Source organism: Triturus cristatus, chromosome 1_2 (genome assembly GCF_964204655.1).
Source record: "Triturus cristatus chromosome 1_2, aTriCri1.1, whole genome shotgun sequence".
Lineage (NCBI taxonomy): Eukaryota > Metazoa > Chordata > Amphibia > Caudata > Salamandridae > Triturus > Triturus cristatus.
Genome location: NC_140580.1, coordinates 92,771,392 through 92,790,092, shown reverse-complemented (window position 1 = coordinate 92,790,092; position 18,701 = coordinate 92,771,392). Strand labels below are relative to the sequence as shown.

Here is an 18,701-nt window from a genome sequence, read left to right as displayed (position 1 = left end):
TATTGTCCCGACGCTCATCTTTGAGTAGCATCTACCACTTCATGTGGTACCAGCACACCTCACAGCATAGGACTGGACCAGCGGACAGGCTACTTTTACCAGACCTATCTGGTTCTATATTCTCTTCATTCCATCCACCTCACGTGAGGCCAGCTCTCATGTCCAGCTGGCAGCTTATCCTTGCACAGCACTCACCTGGGTCTGTCACCCCACTCCTTGGTGCTATCACCCACCTAAGAACAACATCCACTCCATCTAGGGACATATTAGTCATCAGCACCCACCCCACGTGAGGCCAGCAGCAATCTTTGTTTGAATCGGCACCACCCAACCGGAGAACAGCGCCCACCTGTGACCAGTGAAGACCATCTCACCAGGGACCAGTACCCAGCTAGAGGTAACAGCCAGCCTATCTGCAACCATCACCCTGGTCAAGCAGTCCCAGCCGGCACCCAAACTGAGGCTAGCACCCATTTGCGACCAGCACCTTCCGCCTTGTGTGGCAACTCCCACACATCACAGTTGGGCACTGGCACCCTAACTTATGAATATTTGTAAAGCTTGTGTGGGCTTACCAGCCTCTCTGCTTGGACGTGGCATCCACCTCTGACTAGCACCTACCGCCTTATCTGGAGACTCCCACACATCACCGCTGGCAACTTTACACATCATCATTTGTAATCCCCATGTGGCCTCAGTAGTGTCACTACTTGGAGGCAGCATCTACCTCCGACCACCACCCTCACCACAGTGGCTGCTGCCTTCAACATCAGGAGTGAATGCTCACCTGGATTGAGGGCTACACAACACGTTAGCAATCACCACCCTCAGGCTTGGGCTGTCTCACAAATGGCAGGCATCTGCCTTAATAGAGGCAAGGTGTGTTTTTTGTTTTCTCAACAAGACCAGTTTCAGTCTTTTCTGACAAACAGTTTGTGGAGGGGTTGCGGTCAGTTTGGGACTGCTACACTTCTGACATCAGAGCTTTAAGTGGGATGTTATAACCGCGGGATCTTTCAAAGGGGCGTGTCTGATGTAATTAAGGGCGTGGCTTAAAAACACCTATGCTAAAAACCTGTACTGTGCATAGTGTGCCGCCTGATTGGTATTTTGATGCTTCTGTCATTGCATCCAGATCTAAGATACAACAAGTAACATTACACCTACAACAAACCAGGACTATTGGTTTTATCAGTAGTTGTCGGTTGCATAAGATAAATAAGCAAGAACTATAGCTTCCTTGTATATATTATTGAAAATACTTCAGTTCTCAAATGGAGAGACTGTGAAAGAACTAGAACGAGTCGTTTTTGAAGTTACATCAAAGGAAGGGAAGGGTTGTACTGTTGCAGAATTGAGATTTGTTTTTCACCCTGAGAGAGAGGGCAAAAACAGAAAGTCAGATGGAGACCCATCTCAGCACCTAATTTTTAGAACTGGCGGTGCTGAGCACCAGCAGGACCCGTCCCACTTAAAGCCCTGCCTGACATGCACAACCATCCAGTTCACTTGGTTCCAGTGTGCACCTAACTCCACGGCCACTCACTCATTCCCCCCACCCTGATCTGGTTCTTGCTCATAATGCTCCCTCTGGAAAGGCTTTTTAGGTGGCAGACGTCCTCAAATTGGAACTGTTCATGTATACCCCCTAACCCTGGACCAACGTCCAACCCATTTACGTTGAATTTACTCACGCATGGCATTCGGGGGTGGAGTTCTCCCCAATTTTCTGTCTGGCCCTCAGTCACCAATAACCCACCTGGCATTTAACACAAAACTGAACACAGGCTGGTAATGACTCGTACTTACCTGATCTGTGGCTGGTCATATACACCTTTATATAGCTTTATCTTAAAAAAGAACGTGAAAGCACCTGGTCTGTAAGCAATATTTTCTTTAATGAGTTTCTACCACTGGAGGCACGACATGCTTTCCTGCAATATTCAGCGCGCCATGCACGCTTTCACTTTCCAAGCAATAGGTCTCGCATTTACAAGGGTTTGAGGTATTGGCATTGTAAATGACAATGCCTTTTATTTATGTGTTAATTATCAAAACAGGTAAATAAAAGGCATTGTCATTTACAATGCGAGACCTATTGCATTGAAAAGGCTTGTTAACAAATGTAACAGCCTGCTTGCTTTTACGGGTGTTGGTAGCAGCTGTCCCCCGCCCCTGTGTCCGCTGCCCCCATCTGGGAGCGCCTGTACCTCACTTTTTTGTGCCTGTTTTATCCTTGTGGGCCCCCGCCCCCGGGGCCCGCTTACAGTGTATGGTGGGGTGGTTTCCCCGAATGACCCGCAAGCGTGCTTAAACCGGCATGCCGCCCCCCATTTACAATCGTCTTTGTCGAACTTCCAACATGTTTTACTTGATTTTGTACTGCCCTGGTTCTTCCCTTTGAACCCTTGCCCTTCATATTTGCCTTTACTCCCTTGGGGACAAAAATTGCTCTCTTTTGTGCTGACCCCCTCCCTGGCTGCCACCATGTGTGTCGTGCACCCTTCCATGTCCTGACAGTCCCACCCCATTATCGGCCATACGTGCATCCTCTCCCGGAAATCCTCATCGTATTTCAGCCATGCATCGCCCTGATATTGCTGCTGCGCCTCGTGTACCTTTTGCTCGTACCAAATCAGTGCTGCTGCGCTCTGGGGGAATTTCTCAATGAAAAGGCATGCCAATGTTCTGAATGCTTTCAGCCAATTTTCTACTGATCTTTCTACTCTGGGCTTACGGCGGTCCCTCCTGTCATCGTCCTTTTTGTCTTGTGTTGCTAGGTCTACCCCTGCTTTGCGCACTTCCAGCAGTGAGGAAATGTCTATGAACTCCTTTCTCCATATCCTCTCCTTAACTGCTAGTGGAATGAGATTAGCCAGCCCTAAGAACTTCGTGGTAGTGGGGGGGGGGTCGCTCGGGGAGGGGAGCAAGTACTCACTGGCCAGCTTCCCATTAGGGTCTTGCTTGTACTCGTACTATCAACCCCAGGGGCCACTGTGCCTTCCTGTGTGTTCCCTTGGTTCCTGTTTCCTCCCCCTGCTGCGCCTGGCTGGAGACCCCTTTTTCCTTGCTTGCAGACCCTTCTGTGTAGCCCCTCCGGTCCTCCCTGTGGTCTGGCGTCTGTCTACCCACTTGCCCCCCTGTGCCCCACTGGATGCCACCCTGGAAGGGAGCTCCTGCCCCCGGCCATTGCAACCAGGGCATCCAAGCCGCTGGGTGTGCAGCCCCTGTACCCCATGACTCCCCTTGGAAATCCTTCTGCCCTTGGCCTAGCCCTGCCTGCCATGGGGGTTGTATGGGCCATGGCCCCTGCATTGCTACATTGGAACATGCAGGCCTTGGCTTGGAATTCTACCTACCCCGACTAGGCCTTTTATCCTTCCGAAGTCGATAAAATGCCTACTGCTGCGTTGAGGAGTTAATGTCCAATTGAAACCAAGAGAAAATGTAATGTCTCTGCTTTATAAGATATATCAACAGAATTACACACATCACAGTAACTCAAGAGAAAGGTTTTTTCCTGGTCTCACCAATTCAGACACTCAAAACACATTATTCTAAGTCGGGGCAGCCAAGGCTTTAAAACCTATAGTTTAGACTGGCTGACTTATTTACAGTGTAAGCTGCTGCAAGGATAACACGTGCCTGACCTACTCTGCAGTGAAAACACATATGTCATATCACTTGGATATCGTGACACAAGTTATACAGAGCCGCAGACTAGTGCACATTTACTTGTAGGACAACCCTGGACAAGAAAACAAGAGACAGAAGCACCCCTACCTGCTGGCTCTCGTGCGAATGCGTGCTTCCTTCCTGATTCAAGTGTGACCTTGTGCCCATGGGGCCTCGAACACAAATCTACAGGCCAGTCCAGTAACTTCACCAAAAACACGAGTGATAGGCACAAGATCACAGCGCGTAAGGAAGACGAGCCAGGCATCACACGAGACTGTAACTAACCCTGGGCGTTGTTCGCGAAGTAGTGCTACGCGTAGCTAAGCAAAGTGCACTTCGCACTACGCGAGCTACGCGTAGCAATTCGCGAACTGCGTAGTACCCTGTTTGCTCTGTGCAAGATGCAGTTTTCAATGATTGCACAGTGCGGACAAGCATCCGGCACTGTGCAATTATTGAAAATGGCATCTTGCACAGTGCGAGCTGTAGTTTTCTGCCGCTCGAGTAGATTTTTACTCGAGCAGCAGCTTTCTCAATGCGGACTGGCAGTTTCTCATCGCGAGCAGTCGCGAGCATACGCGACCACTCGCAATGAGAAACCTGACCTCCCCGCGTTGAGAATCTTGCCAGGAGGTTTATTTTCCACGCTTGCGATCGGCAACTTGATGTTGCTGATCACGAACGAGGAAAAAGTCTCGCCGGGATGTCATTTTGCTTGCTCGCGGTCACCAACTTGACGTTGAGGACCGTGAGCAAGTAAAAAATGACTGCTGCACTACGCTACGCGTGTTTGCACTGTGCTATGTGCAATTCGCGTAGTGCGAAGTAGTACAAACTACGCAAGCCTAGCGTAGTGCTTTGCCCAGGCTTAACTGTAACGCTGTACACGTTTCCGAGCGTGCATATCATCCCTGGGGGTATGCTGCCACCAGTGAAGGAAGTAGCACTGAATCTGTCTGAGGAGGGCCTATTGATAGTCAGGTTTACATATTCCCAACCACGCACTTCGTACCACCTCGCCAGCCAGCTCTGCATGCACAGATTATTCGTAGATATAAATACAACCCCTTTTGTGATGTTGCTCCTAAAGAAGTGTATAAAACATCCATACATAGCAATGTAAACTCTGAAATGCTTGTGTGCAAATCCGACCTTGAAGGCTGGTTTATTCTTTAGGCACTAATGGGTCCCTAGTGCGCTCTTCCATGGAGCACTGGCCACTTCTCAGGGAGCTTGGGACTGGCCGCCGCACAGCTGACAAATGCAGCCGAAAGCCGTTTTCATGAACAATTAATCAACTATGAAATGCATGCTGAAAACAGATCCCAGCTACTTACGCAATACACCTAATGCAGTGTTATCCAGTGAGAAAACTGCGCGGTTGTACCAGAGGGGGGTCAGGAAAGAGTCCAGAAAACGGGACTTTAGTCTTTCTCTGGGGGCTTAGAGCAAAACAGTGCTTCTGAAAATATGAAATGTACACGTTCATTTTGTGTGTTGTGCTTAATCAATTTCTTGGTAATAAGAGGAAAACGACAAATTGAAATGAACTGTAGAAGCAGAGACTGGCATGTTGAGCCTCCTTCTGCTGTCATCGTAGGTGCCCCTAATTCGGATCGCACTTTAACATCTCCTCTGCTTCAAGAATGACCGGCGCCCCCCGCGCCTAGAGGCGGGGCGCCCTTAGTAGCGCCACGGGACTGGACCTTCCCCCAGGGCAGGAAAAGGGGGCTGAACGAAGTGACGTCGTCAGGGCGCGCTGGAATGCTTATTTGAATCTGCGCCCTGCGATCCTCAACCTCTTTGTCCCTTCGAACCTCTGGCAAGCTGCAGGGGCACATCATCGACCACCCACCCACCCGGCAAGAGAGCGAGGGCGGAACGGTGACAGCTAACAAGCAAGCGCAACAATGGCGGTAAAACAACTGGATGGCCCCCAGAAAGGGGTAGGAGCCACATGTGCAGAGGGTAGGCGGAAGGGGGGATTGGCCTGCTGGTGGTCCCTGACTCTTCTGCCCTAACCCACAACCTATGGACTGAGGTGAACCCTGGGGAGGCTGCCTGGGTGCAGGTACCCCGGTGGGCATGCCAGTGTGCCATGAGGGGCCCTGGTTTACAAGAAGTGCAACTGTTTGCTGTAGCGCGTTGGGGCCTCCTGGCACAATGTGCACAGCGGAGTGGGGGCTTGGTGGGCCGAGATGGCCAAGTTCAAGTGTATGGCCAAGTTCAAGAGTTCAAATGTAATCTGGTGCATATCTTCTTTACTGCCTTTGACAGGCCAAGGCCACTAAAGTGTACGGCCAAGCTCAAGTTCAAGTGTAACGGCCAAGCTCAAGTTCAAGTGTAATGTTGTGCCTAATTGCCCGGCAGCCTTCGTCAAGTTAATACCACTAAAGAGTGATGCTTTGATAATTCTATATCCAAAGAGATCAAGTAAAAAATGACTGCTGCACTACGCTACGCGTGTTTGCACTGTGCTATGTGCAATTCGCGTAGTGCGAAGTAGTACAAACTACGCAAGCCTAGCGTAGTGCTTTGCCCAGGCTTAACTGTAACGCTGTACACGTTTCCGAGCGTGCATATCATCCCTGGGGGTATGCTGCCACCAGTGAAGGAAGTAGCACTGAATCTGTCTGAGGAGGGCCTATTGATAGTCAGGTTTACATATTCCCAACCACGCACTTCGTACCACCTCGCCAGCCAGCTCTGCATGCACAGATTATTCGTAGATATAAATACAACCCCTTTTGTGATGTTGCTCCTAAAGAAGTGTATAAAACATCCATACATAGCAATGTAAACTCTGAAATGCTTGTGTGCAAATCCGACCTTGAAGGCTGGTTTATTCTTTAGGCACTAATGGGTCCCTAGTGCGCTCTTCCATGGAGCACTGGCCACTTCTCAGGGAGCTTGGGACTGGCCGCCGCACAGCTGACAAATGCAGCCGAAAGCCGTTTTCATGAACAATTAATCAACTATGAAATGCATGCTGAAAACAGATCCCAGCTACTTACGCAATACACCTAATGCAGTGTTATCCAGTGAGAAAACTGCGCGGTTGTACCAGAGGGGGGTCAGGAAAGAGTCCAGAAAACGGGACTTTAGTCTTTCTCTGGGGGCTTAGAGCAAAACAGTGCTTCTGAAAATATGAAATGTACACGTTCATTTTGTGTGTTGTGCTTAATCAATTTCTTGGTAATAAGAGGAAAACGACAAATTGAAATGAACTGTAGAAGCAGAGACTGGCATGTTGAGCCTCCTTCTGCTGTCATCGTAGGTGCCCCTAATTCGGATCGCACTTTAACATCTCCTCTGCTTCAAGAATGTTATTTCTTTAAAGGAGCCATCCACTGAATGATGTTACAATATCTCCCTAAACGCAATCTGCCATCACCAGAGAAAGGATCGTGTAGTAAAGAAACAAGACCAGATGTTCTGCTCTAGATCCAAGTTTATTAGTTGCACGGGCCAAAATGACTGTTGTTGGTGATAGTTACCTATGCAGTTCCTGGTAACCAAAAACGTTTATTTTCTCTACACCTTCTCATATACAGTCTGAGCCTGCCACTCCCACTTTAACTGAATGGATGTTGGGGGCATACAGAATACCTCGAGTATTGTATTTTATTGTGATTGAATTTATATAGTGCTTACTACCCCTGACTTGGCGTTGAAGCGCTTTTTCGGCAACTAGGCCTATTCATCCATCCCGAGTTGTCGGGGTATAGCTAAGCAACTTTTCATACAACAGAATACGGCGACGGAAAATACCTTTCTGAACAGGTATTTGTTAAATAGTTTACTTGTACAGTTAATTAAAATTATTGCAAAAGATAAAGTAAATACATAAAAAGCAAACTCCTATCTAGTGATGTTTGAGAGAGTTATCAGCTTAGTACAGTGATACAAAGATTAGTGCTCTAACAGTACAAATATTGGTAATTTATTTTGTGCTGATTGTCTGCGGAAGTGCTCAGCTTCTTATAGAGACACAGTATGTATAGTGGCAGAGCCCTGGCGACCAGAGTCCATCTAGGCTGGGTCAGGTAGGACCCTTTGGTCCAAACCACAGAGGGGACCTCTGACCCATACACATATTTTTAGGTCTCGCCTGCACAGCGCATGTGCTGTGCTTGCGAGGGTGTTGGTTTACAGCGAAGGGCTTGGAGCCTGCTCATTCCCTACCATTCATTGGCATCATTGTCACTCTACTATGGTGCCTCGTAATTGTCTGGCATATGCTGGACGTCACTTAAATTTCATTCTGCGGTGCACAGACCAAGCACAGATTGATTCGATTTAATTAGGCTGCGTCCGCCGATTGTGATGTGACTGAGGTATTATTTCTTCCCTGCCGCCACCTTGCTCCTTCTTCTTTATCCCCAACTCTACAATATATGTTGCTCTTCTCGACCACTTGCCCCCCCGTGTCTAAAACACAATTATTTGTGAAGCAGTCTTTGCAGTAGCGTTGTACATACTAACAAGCTCCTCTATCGGATAACAGGCATCAGATGCTTGCGTAGATCAAAGGTGGAGATAATTGGTGAGACATTGTATTGGATTTGATTTGAATTCATACAGCACTTACTTACCCTGATGAGGCTTTGAAGTTCTAAAGGACAATTAATCGGCAACTCAGACACATTTTCATACCACCCAATTTCACACCACGCCATACAATGCCTCTCCAGTCAACACCACACAATACCATTCCACACCACTCTACTTTACACCACACCACTCCGAGTCCACTCTATGCCAGTCCACTCTGTCAGTTCACTCTACTCAACTCTACCCCACACCTCTCTAAACGTAATGCGCACCACAGCACTCCACTCTACACCGTTCCATACCACTCTACTCTATGCCACTCTGCTCTACCCACTCCACTCTACCCTACCCACTCCACACCATTCTACTCTACCCTACACCACTATGTTCTTCCCTACACCACTCTACACAGCTCCATCCCAATCTGCGCCTCGCCATGCCATTCCACTCCACTTTATGCCACCCTACGCTTCTCAATGCCAGTCCACTCTACACTACTCCATTTCTATCTACACCACTGTACTTTAAGCCACTTCACTGTACACTACTTTGTGCCTACCCACTCCATCCTGACCCATTCCACGTCACTAACTTTTAGCCATGCTGCTGTACAAATTAGCTAAACGACATTGGTAAAATAAATAGCTCTTGCATAGGCGAGATCTGTTGGCGTTGCCAATGCTTGTTTCGAATGGTAATTCAGTTTATTTTTAAACAATCTGATCAAATCTCTCCCCCCCCCCCCCTCCCATTTTCCTTTCGTCAGTTGTGTGAATATTACCATGTAGGTGTTTGTAGTTAGAAGTTTCTTCATTCCACTGTTCTGATTGGTTGCCTGGACTCCTCCTTGACATAGTGCTTTCGTTGCCTGTTTTGCTTTTCTGCTGAGTTGTGCGTGTGCTCCAGAGACACCTGACAGCTCTTTATTGCTCTTCTCTTCAGGTGATGCCATGCTTCCAGCGAGACGCCATGTTCTGCTTGCACGAGAATGGCTGCATTACTTTCCGTGTCTCCAGATCGAGCGGAGGCATGGCGGGACCTACCAGTGAAGACCCCGGTAAGCTAATACCATCAGTCCCTAAGTTTAATGCGCCATTCAGAAAGGGCAGAAATGCCGCTGTGATATCGGTCGCCCTCCGCCAAGAGATGGAATGATTTTCACGGCGGGGGCCTAATTCAGAGCTTTCGTCTGTAAGCAGGTGTGACTTGCTGTGAAATTTCCAGCAATAGATCCCATGGTCTTGTGGTGCGCCACACATTGAAACAGCGTTGTGAATTTTGCTCCACATATTTCAGGATTAATCTCCGCGTTCAAGTTAATCCTTTTTTTGGATTACTTGTAACAGATCAATAAAGAAATCCTCAACGCATTGTACAAAGCGTCAGTTCTGCCTATAGCGTTTTTGTGCATGATACATTCCCGTTGGCTATTTAAATTAAGACTCGCCAATATTTAGTGAAAATGTCATTTTCTTGTCACACCAATATGTTGGAGTTGCTTACTCTTTACATATGCAAGGCATCCCTTGTGTTTGTAAACCGTCCCTCTTTCAGGCTGTTCTTCATCCGTCTGCTCTCCCTTAGTCGGCTTGCCTGACCAGCCCTCATTAATCGAATCATCAGCTCAGGTGCACTTTTTGAAAGGACTTTCACATATGTTCCCACTGATCCCTTCATTATACCACATGTGGACTTTGTCAGAGCCTCTTTAAGAGAGCCACAGGACAAGCACGAGCTGCTGGGCCCAACTGAGGTGGTTGATGCCTTTTACTCCCAGTCTACTATGTGTCCTGAGCAACTGGAACAGGCACCCCATCAGTGATTGACTCTCGGTAGTAGCGTCGGTCCACCAGCCCAAGGCTTCTTGGGGGGCGGTAGATGCAGGGTGTGAACACAAGCTCAAAATACATTCCATAGCAACAATAAATGATTGTCCAGTCAAATACTTGCTTTTATGAAAAAATAAGTTTTTATATACAAACTCAGAGTAAAAACGGCATACACCAATAATGCACACTGTTCGCCTGCGGTCAGTACTCTAGTGTTAAATAGGCAGGTCCATGATTCCCACTTCCTTCTTCCTGTGGGCAGTGGTTATTCCCCATTCACGTTAGACAACATTCAATATAAGTCCTACTAGAGGTTTGAGTCTTAGGAGTTCATCTCCGACTCTTCTAAAATCACAAGTGTTACAATGCCCAAGGTGCTGCGAGGAAGGACAAGTTCGCCTGGGCCTTTCAGCCCTGTGATCAGTCTTACCCGCTCCAGCTGACATGCTGGACTTGTCCGTCCTATCAGTGGAGTCTAGGCTAACTTTCTGAAAGCAACGAGAGTCCCTGGAAGTGTTCCACGCTCAGACGTCATAGAGGTCTGCATCGCCTGGCGGTGGTGAGTAGCACCCTCAGTTTTGCGAGGGAAGCAGCTAGTCGTCCTCAGCCCTCCTTCTGATGACGCAGTATGTTCTTCTGATCTCTCTCACATGTAGGGGTACACTCTGGTTCCGATGCTTCAGTCGAGGCTCAGGTACCCGCAGGTCTTGGTGGCGGCCTTCTCTCTCGCAATCAGTGAAACCAGGTGATGACCCTTGTTCTTCATGGCTGCCCTCCCTCTGTCATACGAGGTCGCTGACTTACCCTGCAGACTGGCTATGGCCGGATTGGCATAACAGTAAAGCACTCTTCAGGCCAGCCTCCTTGGCAAAACAGTGTCACCAACTTTACTCCGCATATGGGCTACTTCCCTATTGGCATGGCAGTAATGCACTGTTTGTGGCGGCACCCTTTGGCATACGGAGTCACAGACTTTAACCTGCAACTGGGCATGGCCAGATCGGTGCAGCAGTGGCTAACTTCATGGCAACTCCCCTCTGGCACCTGGGTGGCTGACTTGAGTCGATGGCCTGATCGGTGCAACAGACGCTTCCTCGCACCTCGCTACTGGGATCCATTCTTCAGGATCCCCCACTGAACCTCGCTACTTCTGAATGCTTTCTTTTTCCACACAGGGAATACTTGGCAAGCAGGTAAACATTGGTGTGCTGGGCTCCAGGGCAGGTATTTTGGATTTCCAAGCTGGGAAACTGGCAGACTTTAACTCCCAGTCCTGGTCACAGTTAAAAGCCTTGCAGAGCTTCTACTCCTCGATATACTGCCTGATTGTCTGTTTGGCATTTGACAATGTTGTGGGTCTCGAGCTCCCCTTCCTATAGTTCATTTGCAGACATAGATTGTGATTTAGTGCCTGAGTTTTTAAAGTTTGTGCTGGGGGTCATCTTCTTTTTGAAGTGCCGTCTTTGTCCTTCCCTACCTACAGAAAGCAGTCTTTCACAGCAGGAGCGACTCCAAATTTGATATTCCCCCCCCAAACACAGGCCACAGGAGTGACTCGAGCGACACATCTGCATGTCAGCCACAGTGATAGGTGCATCGAAGGGTTATCAAAGAGCCCCATGTCTGCTCTTTATGATTATCCTATCAGGGCCATCTCCTCCCTAAGATATGCCCAGGCTCCTTTTCAATGACCCCTCGCAGAATCAAAGAGCACCATTTGAAGTGTACTGAAGAGCCTCGTTTTTCCTTCCTTTGGTGTGTGTTCTGCCAAGCTCTCAGGAATGCAGCAATTCACAAATCTGTCAGGGGGGATTCTATACCTTCCCATACTCCTCCAGTCAGCCCTGGGTTTTCCAAATTGGAACCAAGAGTCTTCCATGGATTGCATCACTCGCAAGAAAACATACACCCATCTCATGCATGCAGCCACATGTGTGCTGCACAGCACTACATGCTAACTTGATGAAGGCCATGGGTCAGTTAAGTACACAGCAGGTGAAGTTTGCATGAATGGGACTGGGGGCCTCACTCCAGTGACACAGGTAAAAAGGCCTGTTCACTGCTGCTGATAACTACACGGCATGCTGCCACCCTACTGCTTGTGGTACTTAACTCCTGGTAAAGTCAGTAGCCTTTCACCACTATGACGGTAGTGCTTTGAGTCCCCCCCTCCCGGTCCAGCAAGACCGCATTCTGTGAGACAGGCCTATGGCATGGCGCATTCACATGATTAGTGTTCGCCCAGGACTAAAACAAAATCAGCGCCAGGGTTCCAGAAATCATTGCACTTGGGGCATTCAGGGCAGGGTGCACATCCGTCACCATGTGAGGGACTTTTCCATAACAACAGACCTAAATATGGTCTTGACTGTTTTGATGTGTGCTTCATTTGAGCATCTCTACAGCTGTCCTCTGAAGCCTTCACCCTGAAAACTACGCTTCTTAATGCCATCACTTCTATACATTGTGTTAGCGAGCTACAGGCCTTGTCAGTTCATCCTCCCAATACTACCTTTTCCCCTGAAAAGCTGGTAGTTAGAACCTATGCATCCTTTCTTGTGAAAGCAGTGCCACAGTTTCCATATGGTGAAGTCCATCCCCTGTGTTCTGTTCTCCACCTCATCCATCTACAATGGTTGAATCCACAGCATGTCCTTTGCTTCTGTATTGACATGACTAAGGAGTACCATGTTGCTGATCAACTGTTTGTTGTCTTTGCTGGTGAAAGGAAAAGTGGTCCAAAAACAGACCATACCACAATGATTTGTCCTCTGCACCAAAGGGTGTTATGCAATGGCCAACAAGGATCCTTATGGAGTCTTTAGGGCTTATTCCACTAGGATGAAAGCTGCTACTACAGTCCTGGCTTGGGCTGTTCCTGTCTTTTGGTTGTTCGGTGTTTCAGGATTTCCTGATGCAAGTCCATTCCTCACTCCCATTATTTTGGAGGGGCCATTTCTTTGGTCTTGATTCACAAGGTGAAGGATCTGCTGATATAAGCCTCAATTAGAAGAATAAGTTACTTACCTTCTGTAATGCTCTTTCTAATGGATAGCTCTACCTGCAGTTGTGCTCACCTTTTGAATATTCCCAGGTACCAGAAACTTTTCTGCGCTGGTAGAGAGCGATGTACCCATTTTGACGCCAGAAGCGACACCTCATTCACATCACTGAAGCTATATAGTGCACACCCATGTCTGTCCCTTGTGTTTCAGCACCCTTCAATGCAGATCTGGAGCTACTCTCCTCAGTTTTCTAAATTTTATGGGATTTATTTAAAATACCATTTTATGTTTCCGCCTCTCACACTGCAAGAAAGCAGTGGTGCGACACTCCTCCGCCCCTGCTTGGCAACCTTATTTTAGATTTCACAGCTCATTAGTCACACATAAATGTACAGCTCAACAAGTTATGTTTGTATAATTTATTTCACATTTTATTTAGTCATTCACTAAATTTTGCTCTGTGCATATAACTTATTCATATCAGCATAGGCCTTTATCTTCTGTATTCAGAATACTGCTCATACTGTTTTAAAACCTTACATTCAGTCTAAATTCATTCCACAACCTTTATGCATATATACCACTATTCATCTATACAGACACCCACTGATTATCTCAAAGCTATAATAGCAGAGGTCTTTAGGATTTACAACATCTTTATACAGTGTTCCAGCATTTAACATTTGTTCTTTTATCTAAATTTCGATATAATGGAAAAAAACATAAATTTTTACATCCTATCATAGCTTATTTACAATCAATGCCACAATTGTAGACCCCACTCTATTTCACTTGACCTGCAAAACAACAACATAGTCCCTACTGAGCTGCACATATAAAATCATTTTCATATTTCCATCGCCTCTGTATAGTGTACTAGAGAACCACCACCTTCAATCATTCCTTCACCCGAGCATGATTTGTTCTTTAGTATGGGCAAATTAAGGTGCCACTTTATGTCCCAAACATAAGCACCCGTGTTCACCACTAAAACATATCTCATTATGAGTGAAGTCCCACAAGGATCCTCCCTCAGCCCGACTCTGTTCAACGTCTACAAGGCACCACTAGCACGCATCGTCCGACAGCACGACCTCAACATAATCTCCTACGCCGACGACATGCAGCTGATCCTCTCCCTCACCAAGGACCCTCTCACCGCCAAATCCAACCTCCACCAAAGAATGAAGGCTGCCGCCGACTGGATGAAGGAAAGCCGTCTTAAGCTGAACTCAGACAAGACGGAGCTCCTCATCCTCGGGCCCAACCCCTCAGCGTGGGACGACTCCTGGTGGCCCGCATCACTGGGGACACCCCGACCCCTACCAACCACGCACGCAACCTGGGTGTCATCCTCGACTCAAAACTCACCATGACCAAACTAGTCAATGCAGTCTCCTTCACCTGCTCCAACATCCTCCGCATGCTCCGCAAGATCTACAGATGGATCCCGACAAACACGAGGAAAACAGTCACACAGGCCCTAGTCAGCAGCAGACTCGACTACAGAAACGCCCTCTACGCCTAACCTCGTCCAAGCTCATCAACAGACTACAAAGAATTGAGAACGCATCTGCACGCCTAATCCTCGACATCCCGCGCCGCAAACACATCACCCCCCTCCTGAGGAATCTGCACTGGCTCCCTGTCGACAGAAGAATCTCCTTCAAGCTCATAGTCCACGCTCAGAAGGCACTCCACAAAACTGGCCCAGCCTATCTCAACAGTCGACTCTCCTTCTACGTACCCAACAGTAAACTCCGCTCCGCTGACCTCGGTCCCGCGCATCCGCAGAAACACATCCGGAGGCAGGTCCTTCTCCCACCTCGCCGCCAAGACCTGGAACACCCTCCCCCTCAACCTGCGACATACCGAAGACCTGCTGACCTTCAGAAGTCGACTCAAGACCTGGCTGTTCGACCAGTAGCAGCAGCATCCCCCCCTCCCTCAGCGCCTTGAAACCCTCACGGGTAAGTAGTGCGCTTTACAAATGGTGTGATTGATTGATTGATTGATTGAAGCCCCATTCAGTGTTGTGGCTTCAGTCACATCCTTCTGACATGCTTCTTCAAACGTGTTGGTTACTATTGACCTATCATAGGAGGTACAGAATATAAGTAAATGGATGGCCAGCGCAAGGTTCATAAAAGGGCTCCACAGCATGATATAAATACTGGGGACCAGCAAGAAGTAAGAGCTGCAAAAATAATATAATGCTGAATCAGTCATGTAAACTGCTAATTATCCTTTAACAGCCAAGGCAATATATTATCCCTAGGTAGCATAATACCTGTGGAGATTATCCCATTATTAATCAAACTTCATTTCCCAAATTCTTTCTCACAAGAGTCATTCATCTCCAACGGATGTTAGGTGATTAATTAGTGCATCCTCGCGTTGTGACAAGTTGTGAAGTGATAAAGTTATAAGGTGCTGAGCCCCAAACTAAACTTTCCAACTTAGAGTAATGCTATGTTCATTAGTATTGTGCGCAAAACAGCGTCCAGCGGAATTCAGTTATGCTCAGGTATGCCTTACCTCTGTGCATATGCTCACATGTCTGCTCTGACCTGGGAATGGACTAGTTTGAATGACTGTCCCAGAAAAATGCCCTTCCTGCAATACTAAAACTAATGAGTCTTTATCTGTCCTCTCACGTTCCATCTTACTTAGGCAGTAAAGAAAGGGCTTATTAAGGTGGCTGTCATAGGAAAGTTCCCTATATACTAAACTTAAAATAGTATGTATTCTATTGCTATTTTGCACTTCTTGCAGGCTTTTATGGCTGTTCTCAGCCGAATAAAGACAATTCTGATTCTGAGTGACAGTTGCTGCACCCCAACCTCCTGAACCTCCACCTCAATGTCAGATTGAGTGGGGACATCTAAGTTCCATCAAGCTGTCTCGGGAGGTGGTTGATGTGATGCTGTCAGCCCATTACCCTTCCTCCAAGTTGGTCAATTCTGGAAGGTGGACTAACTTCAAAGTCTGTTGTGAGGTGTAGAACGTGAACCCCTTGAAGGCACACCAGTTAGAGGTTCTTCCTTTCATTCGTTCGCTGGCCCAGCAAGGGATTTGTTGCCGCCTTATCGGTATTTTTCTGCCTTCAAGGCCAACCATCTCTTTTCAAATCACCCATCATGTTCAGTTTTTTTGAAGGGACTGACCCACAGTTTCCCACCGATGCCCTTTGTGACGCCCTAACCGGATTTAAATCGTATTTTGACTTTTCTCATGGGTGCTCCTTCTGAGCCACTTCACAGCTGCACCTGTTGATATTCAAGTCAATTTTTCCACTTGCTGTTACTTTGAGGTGTGTCAGTGAGTTGTAAGCACAGAGCATTCTCCTTCCTTTAACATGTTTCTTCCTGAACTAGTTAGTCTCAGAATTAAAGTTTCTTTCCTGCCAAAGGTGGTGACCCTTTTGATATTTTATTATCTGTTGCTTTTCTTAAATTTTACCCTGCTCTTCATCCCACCAATGAGGAAGAGAGATGGGTGGACCCCAGAAGGGCAGTCACTTATTACATTGACCATAACAAATAGATCAGGTGTGATGACCAGCTCTTAATGGGATATTCAATTAGCAAGAAAGGCAAACAGTCCAGAAAAATGCTTTTTCCACTGAATAATACTATGTAGAAAGATGTGCTACTATGCCCTTGCCAAGAAGGATCCACCGTGGGAAATCCTTGCTCAAGCCACAATGGCAAAGTCTTCTATCTCCGCACTCTCCATGGATATTACCACTGCTGAGGTTTGTCGCACAGTGAAATAGGCTTCCCTCCACACTTTTGCTAAGTATTCGTGCTCAGGCTGAGAGATGAGGAGGGACGCTCATTTTGCATGGGTCTAGCTCCAGGATTCAAACTGACCCACTGCCTAGGAGGGGCTACTGCCATGGAATCTATTTAACTGGTGGGGAATTTGAAGGTAGACGTATCCATCAGAAGAACAAGTTACTTACCTTTGTTAACAATGTTCCTTGTGGGTACTCTGTCTGCCTTGAGACTCCTCATTAGTCCTGCGCACATCCCTTTTTTGAAGGCTGGCCAGAGGCTACATTAAAATGGTTTCAAATTAGATTACTGCATTGCAGTACCTCACATTCGTTGTCATTTCATCTCTGTGCCTTTAACTGTAGGGAAATATATTTTTTTGATAATTGTTTTTATTAAAACGAAAATAAACACCAGTCCTATATAAGGCAGCAATCATTACATAGTCGGACAAATGTTGTCTGCAAAGCATATCAAACAAAAGTTCATTGTCACTCAGCCATTCGTAACCTTCCTGTTCCATCGTTTTTCTGTCATTTCCATTTCTGTGGCAGGTGAGACGCACAACTCCCCCCTGTATACATTCCACTTTCCCCATTTCCTCTAGATCTGAACGCCTCTTTTTCTGCGATCATACATTTATCTAGGTCCCTCGACCATTTTCGTGATGACGGGATGTCAGCTGCTCCCCACTTCATAGCTATGTTACGTTTTACCATTGTACCATTGTATATACCAGGGTAACCCACTGTTGTTCCACCCCGTGAGGTCTGTCGCTCCCCATATGTTAAGGAGCCCTAATTGTGGTGTAATTGTGGTGTCTTTCCCTAGTGCTCGCTGCATGTGCTGTGTATCCTTTGCAACGACGGAGACACAGAGAATCTTGTCCGCTCCCGATCTTTGCAAGGGTAACACCCGTGAGGTACGTTCTATGTAGGTCTTTTAGTTGGATAAAGCGGAGTCTGAGAGGGATGGCTTCCTCCTTTGGGGACATCAATGCTGTGTGCCAGTCGTTCTCCTCAAAATGTCCCAGATCCGTTTGCTACTTGTCTTGGAGGGATTGAAATGGGTCGGGTAGATTATTACAAAGCTTTCGATATGTGAGCGAAACAGCTTTCTTTGGCAACGGTTCAGTGAGAGGACGATCCTCGAGGGGGGTGACTCTGGTATATCCTCGTTACCCAGGAGAGCTGGTGTGAGAGCGTGAGGCATCTGGAGATAGCAAAAGACCTCTTCTTGAGCTAGTTTATACTCTTCCTTCAATTCTGCAAACTGCAATATTCTTCCTTTTTTCCACAGATGACCTATCGTCGAGATACCTATAGTGTCCCATCTGTCGAACCCTTGTTGGTTGCAGAGTGTACCCAGTTTTTGAGCTGACTCAACGGGGTGGCTCGAGTTAGCACATCTAGCCAGCCGAGTCTTCGATTGGTCTTCGATTGGTCTTCGATTGGCCTGATGCAAGCCCTCCACGGTATGGGCCAGTGGGCCCAGATATAAGCCTCTCTTAGCCTTCGAATAGATGGACCCCCAGGTAACCCTCTCGACCCATTCACTATCCAGGAGAAAGCCGGGGTCCGTCGGGGGACAATACAGCCTTTGGTTCACCATCTGTGAGGCCCAGTAGTACAGATGCATATCTTGGAGTGCTATACCCCCATCGTACCGTCTTTTGGTCAATTTATTAAGGGCGATGCAGGCGCCTTTCCGTCCAATAGCAAAGTCCTAATTTCTCTCTCGATGTTTTAAAAATATGAGTCGGGGACCATGTACGGGCAGTTCTGGCGAATATACAGGAAACGGGGGAGAGCCAACATCTTGTATAGCGCGGTTCGGCCCAACAGGGAAAGGGGTAG

General features: G+C 47.4%; 1 protein-coding gene across 2 annotated transcripts in view; it reads left to right on the top strand.

Annotated features, from left to right (window-relative positions):
* The window catches only part of WDR11 (WD repeat domain 11), a 671,833-nt gene that overhangs the window by 210,971 nt on the left and 442,161 nt on the right, over positions 1 to 18,701 (top strand). For both annotated transcript variants that reach the window (XM_085602786.1, XM_085602777.1), the window contains exon 7: positions 9,175 to 9,289. In XM_085602786.1, coding sequence (XP_085458912.1) covers positions 9,175 to 9,289 — 115 coding nt within the window. The remainder of the gene's footprint in view (positions 1 to 9,174; positions 9,290 to 18,701) is intronic.